Source organism: Echinops telfairi, unplaced genomic scaffold (assembly GCF_000313985.2).
Source record: "Echinops telfairi isolate 266 unplaced genomic scaffold, ASM31398v2 ScPeMD7_7469;HRSCAF=8507_1, whole genome shotgun sequence".
In the NCBI taxonomy this organism is placed as follows: domain Eukaryota; kingdom Metazoa; phylum Chordata; class Mammalia; order Afrosoricida; family Tenrecidae; genus Echinops; species Echinops telfairi.
This window is the reverse complement of record NW_022111373.1, coordinates 3,682,765-3,688,896: the sequence shown is the minus strand read 5'-3', so window position 1 is coordinate 3,688,896 and position 6,132 is coordinate 3,682,765. Positions and strand designations below refer to the sequence as shown.

General features: G+C 41.3%; 1 protein-coding gene across 1 annotated transcript in view; it reads left to right on the top strand.

Annotated features, from left to right (window-relative positions):
* SMAD5 (SMAD family member 5) overlaps nucleotides 1–6,132 on the top strand; it is a 36,317-nt gene that overhangs the window by 8,717 nt on the left and 21,468 nt on the right. Inside the window, exon 2 of the mRNA XM_013005714.2 lies at nucleotides 7–100. Coding sequence (XP_012861168.2) covers nucleotides 7–100 — 94 coding nt within the window. The remainder of the gene's footprint in view (nucleotides 1–6; nucleotides 101–6,132) is intronic.

Here is a 6,132-nt window from a genome sequence, read left to right as displayed (position 1 = left end):
CACGAGCTAAAGCCATTGGATATTTGTGAATTTCCTTTTGGATCCAAGCAAAAAGAAGTTTGTATCAACCCATACCACTATAAAAGAGTGGAGAGTCCAGGTAGGTTTTTGCTACCGTTTAAGGGTGGAAAAAAATAAATCCTTTCTGATGTTCTTTTAACTAGATTTGGAAAGTTGTATCAACCTTGTATTTCTTAAAGATTTTAAGCTTAGAAGGAATGTTAGATTTTGCATGTAGCATTTTGCATGGACGTGATGAGACTTCCATATGTTTTAATACTAATTCATTGTTCAGTAAACACCATACATACACTGTGTTTTTCCACGAATGGCTTTTATTTGTTATGTCCAAAGTTTAAACTCCATGTATATGCTCAATCCCACTCCTTTTTGTGAAGAACTTGGATCCCACAATCACCACTCACTCTGATCATATTTTCTGTATATTTGATACCATACAAGCATATCATAATATCTCCCCTCAAATATAAATATTAAATATATATATTCTTCCTCTTAATTCACTTATAATGCCCTTCCCAAGTTTGCTGTATTAGTTCCTCTGATGCTTATATTGGGTTCTCCCTTCTGTTTTCATGAGGCTCGGGCCTTGGACCTTTTCTCCTTCTGCTCAGTTTCTGGACTTGCACCCATGCTGTCCTAGATCTGTAGGCTAATGCTCACGTTTTCAACTCCCGAGTCAACTTCCCCTTTTAGTTGTAAGCTTGTGTATCTAGTTTCTATTTGACATCTCTACTTGACTTTCTAATAAGCATGCAGAATTTTTTATGTATAAGCATAACTCTTGATTTCTCTCCAGAAGAAGATATCAGGCTTTCGTCTTTTGACGTAAATGATACTAGTATTCAAGTAATTGCTAATGTCCTAGGCCTAAGTATCATTAATTCATCTTTCTTAAGCTCTACATTTGGGCTATGCTATAGCTATACCTTCAAAATACATCTTTATAGTCGCACCTCTTCGCATGCCTAAGACTAGCTCCCTGGTGCAGGCCACAGTATCTTTCTCCGGACATGGTCTCCTCTTTGGTCTTCCTGCCTCTTTGCTGCCCCCACCCTTACTTGTTTTCTGTAAGTCATCAGAGTGAGCATCAAAACAGAAGCAAACCTTCATGTCACACTTGACTCGAGACACTTCAGAGTCTTTCTGTGACAGAGTAGGTTTCTCCAAGGTGCCTGCGTGATCTGTCCTCTTTGACTTCCTCTGTTTTTTAAAACTTTCTGTACTCTGGGCTTTTCTTCTTGCTATTTCCACTGTACAGACTGGAAACATCCTTCAGGATCTTTTCAGATAACCTTCATGATTTTGTCCTGATAAAGATCTATGGCCTTGGAAATTCAAAGGGGGAAGTTTTACTCTGCCCTGTAGGGTCACTGTAAGTCAGAATGATCTCCAGGGCAGTGGATGGGATAAGTGGGAATCTATAGCAATGGGCTTGGTTTTAGTTAATCAGCATATTGGATGGGACTGGGCTCTCATCTGAGGCTTGACTGGGGAAGGCTCTTGTGTCAAGTACATCATTACTGGCAGAATTCAATTCCTTGAAGACTGTTGTATTTCTTTTTCTGATTGTTGGGTAGAGGCTACCCTCAGTAGCTCACATTCACGGTAATTTGCTTTATCAAAGTCAGTAAGTAAGAGTCTCCTCATAATAAGGGTGTTAGAGTGGTACAGAATATAATCATGTACACCCTATCACCTTTGCAGTAGTTAGTGGTTAGAAGCAATTCATAGGTCTACCTGGATTCAAGGGAGAAGGATTATGCAAGAGTAGAAACATTAGTAGGTACAGTCATTGAGACCATCTTAGAGTCTGTTAAGAGCCTGGGCATTTCACATGGAGATAAGATCATGTTATATGATTTTTTTTAAAGGCTATGGAAGTACTATTGAATGTGAAATTGAATGTGATGACTTGGCAAAGAAAATAGCAGTGCTACTGGTTTGGCTCTCAGGGAAAATTCAGTTTAAGAGTGGCCAACTGGTATCTGAGGTTACTCCTACTATTATTGAGTCGTAGGATATCTGTAGCTTAAGGGAATTGGTGACAGAAGGGAGTCGTAGGATATCTGTAGCTTAAGGGAATTGGTGACAGAAGGACGATATGAGGATTTAATAGAGAAGTGTAATTTGAAAAACTCCCAAGCTTGCGATTTGCCAGAGAGAAAATTAAAATATATAGTTTTCTTGAGAACAAGGGGGGCTGGAGCAGAGATCCAAAGCCCATCTGTAAACAGTGGAACAAGCTTCCCACAGAGGGGGCACAGGGAAGGGATGAGTCACCAGGGAGCAGTAAAGCATCGATGAAACACACTCTATTCCTCTGGTTCCTTGAGACTTCCTCACCCCCCACTACCATGACCCCAGTGCAGCTTCTCAATTCAGACTAGACCGGAACATGTACACAGGTATAGATAAGAGATGGGAGCTCACGACACACAGAATCCAGGAACAGGAGTGGGAATAGTGATACCAGAAGGGCAGGGGGAAGAGGGGAGGGAAAATGGGGAAAGGGGGAACCAATCGCAATGATCGACACACAACCATACACCCCCCTACAGGGGGAAGAACAACAGAAACCATGGGGTAAGTGGTACAATAGTCAGTGTAAGACATGAAAATAATAATAAGTTATCAAGGGGTCAGGGCTGGGAGGGGGGAGAGGAGCTGGTACCAAGGGCTTAATAAAAAGTAAATATCTAGAAAAGAATGAAGGCCAAATATATACAAACATGCCTGATTCAATCGATGTATGGATGTATGGCCTCAGTAAAATGATTTAAAAAAAAAGAATATAGTTTTCTTCAGTGCTAAGATAGAGCTAGCTGATAACTGGTAGAAATGTCGAATTTTTTATAATTACTCTTTCTCAGTAATTTAGTGATAGCATGATTGCAAAATAAATAAATAAACTCTGTTGGAATGCTTTACACTTTCCACAGAACAGAAACTAAAATGACCTTTATACAATTAGTCTCAAGCATAGTCCTCAAGTTCTTTTGCCCATACATGAGTATTGTCTAAAACACGTCTTCTTTGTTGTCCTACCGCTGTGCTTGGCTGAGTTCACTAATCTATTGTAACCTGTGGCTTCCCTTTCACTTGTCTGCCTCTCCTTTCCTGTAATCATTAAAATCTTGTGCCACTGACATTCCTTGAACCACTGGATTTTGCGGTCTGGCAAAGTATTTACCCCCACCATCATAAGGACCAGAGCTTCTGTCTCTAATGTTTCCTCACTTCCTCGGTCCGAAACTGAGATTGATTGTTGTAATTGCTAAAATCATTATAGCTTCTAAAATTGCTTCCATTACCACTGCCAAAGCCACCTCTGTCGTTATTATAACTGCCACTCCCACCATAGCCTCTGACCTGGTTTCCATAAACTGTCCACAACTTGTGTAGCCTCTGCTTCCTCCAGAGTAAGCAGGGTCGCCGCCTCCATAACAGCCATCATTACCAAATCCACTATAACCATACCCACTCCACCGTATCCACCACTGCCACCAAAGCCGCCATGTCCACTGAAGTTTCTGCCCCAACCAAAGTTGTCATTCCCACTAAAACCACCTCTTTGGCCACCACCAGTTTCCAGAACCACTTTGGCCTCTGTGGCTGGAAGAGGCACTGCCCATCTCTTGCTTCCACAGGGCTTTCCTTACTTCACAGCCATGGCCATTTACGGTATGCTGTGTCCGAAGTGACAGTCTTATCTGTGGAGCCATGGTCATCAAACGTTACAAGAGCTCAGCTCCTCTTTTTGCCACGGCAGCAATCAGTCATCATTTCAGTTACTTTAGTTTTCCTATAATGCTCAAAATAATCCTGTAGGTGGTGATCTTCAGTGTCCTCTTCGATGCCATCGACAAACATCTTTTCACGGTTAAATGGGCACCTAGTCTTTGGGAGTCTTTTTGTAGACAGTCCTCTTTGGTTCCACAACTCCATCCGCCTTGTGTGGCCTCGCATTCATGGCTGGGTCCCCCCTCCACAGCAGAGTAAGCGACAAACCCAAAGCCTCTGAAATTCTTGGTGTTTGTATCTCATGACCACACAGTCCGTGAGTGCCCCCCCCCCCAATTGCTCAAAATGGTTCCATAGAGACTCATCTGTTTCAAAGTTCAACCTTCTGATGAAGAGTTTCCAAAGCTGTTCGAGCTCCTTAGGAGATTTGAGTTAGACATGATATTTGCGGGGTGGGGACCTTAATGCTCCCTCCATGGAGTCCACAGGCAGAAAATACCCTTTACTTCTGAGCTGATCTCTCTGCCTTGCTTCTCTTTGAGATCTTCCTAACCTTCTTCAGAACATTTGATCCATCTGTTTTTAGTCAGCTAGCAATCCTGCAAACATTACAAAACTTAAGTGATTTGAGAAGATGTCCACTAGAGTTTTGTTAAGCATTTGATCTAAGCCCCACCCTCAGCATCAGTTGTTTTTGCCCTATGGTCCAAAAAGTATTCTCATTTTTGAAGGCACCTTAATGAGGCTAACACAAGTGTGTTACTGTAAGAACTTGTCTGCAGCCATCCATTGGTCACGGGTCTTGTTGAACACCATTTGTCTGGAACAAACTTGTACATGTATGAGCTAGAACCCTAGTAGTAGTACATTTTCACTAACCTTAAATTCTGTGGTTTTGCAACTGCATGTGCCTCCCAGCACGTACTAAATGAGTCCCAGACATATTAGACAATATGGGAAATTATTGGGAAGGAGGATAAAAAAGCAGCAAAATTAGGCTCCTGTTATCACAGATCTCTTATGGTTAGAAAGTAAAATGTAAGGTTACTGTAATAGCAGTAATAAAGAATTAGGATTAGGGAAGACAACATGGTAAAGATGTTTAATTGTTGTGATTAGGGCTGTTGAGTCACTGTTTAATTGCGCTCTTGAAAAAAATGATGGATTTTTATATGTAAAAGATGGCATCGTGTTGTTGGAAGGCCTTCTAGATAGATTGCGTAAACAAGATGGAACAGGAGCCTTAAATGATCCCACGTGTTGGAGAATGATCAGGAGACTGGTGTGTTAAGGCTATAGGACATTTTGCCAGGGAGTTGGGGAAAGGAATAGATGAGACTGAAAAGGTTGATTGGGTTATGTTAGAATTTTTGTTATATGTATTACGACCTTTCTAGGTACAAGTGACAGAATCCTAATTTGAGCTAAAGAAGGGATTTATTAGGACTTTGGATGCTTCAAGGAAACATAAGAAATGGCTGTATACTCAAATGAGGAGGGACACATATAATAACTGGGTCAGAGTCTTAAAGGAACACTGTCAGAATTCTCTCTCACTATGTCAGCTTTTATTCCTTGCCTTTTTTTGGTTCCTGAAGAAGGTACCGCCCCCTCCCACCCCCCATCTATTACCCAAATTTCACTTCTGAATTACATCAAGGAGATTATTTTTGTCCTGACTCCAAATATCCTGTGGGACGGGACAGATTAACTTGCTTATCTTCATGGACAAGCAGCTATGACCCGTGGATCATTTTATAGTATACGTATTAATAAACAGGTAGTAGTGACAGTGATTCAAAAGTCAGACCTGTCATGGAGGAGATTTCAACTTCTTAGCCCTGTGTAGGGTTTCTCAGACTAAGTCTTGACAGGAGCAGTCAGCCTCAACTGATTTGTTCTGTGGTACCTGGCCACATTTTCTTAAAAGCACAGAGCCCAGGATTTTAGCTCTGACCAACAGAAGGTACTGAACGATGTGACCGTATGTGTAACCGAAGGAAACATTGCTTTGTTCTGCTCCCTCACAATCACTGCCCTTTTTGAACCCATTGGCACAGCTGCTTTGTCCATCCACCTCATCGAGGGTGTTCCTCTTTTTGTGCTGACTCTCCCACACACTTTGTCCTTCTCGAGAGGCTGGTCCTTCCCGATACCATGTCCAAAATATGTGAGATGAATTCTTGCTTCTAAGAAGCATTCTGGTTGTACTTCACAAATTTGGTGGTTGTCTGGTCATTAATGATATTTTCAGTATTCTTCACTAACACCTTTATTCAAATGCATTGATTATTTTTTTGGTCTTTGTGTTAGACAGGGTTCTCTAGAGAGATAAAACCAAATTCTTGATAATATAATATATTTATT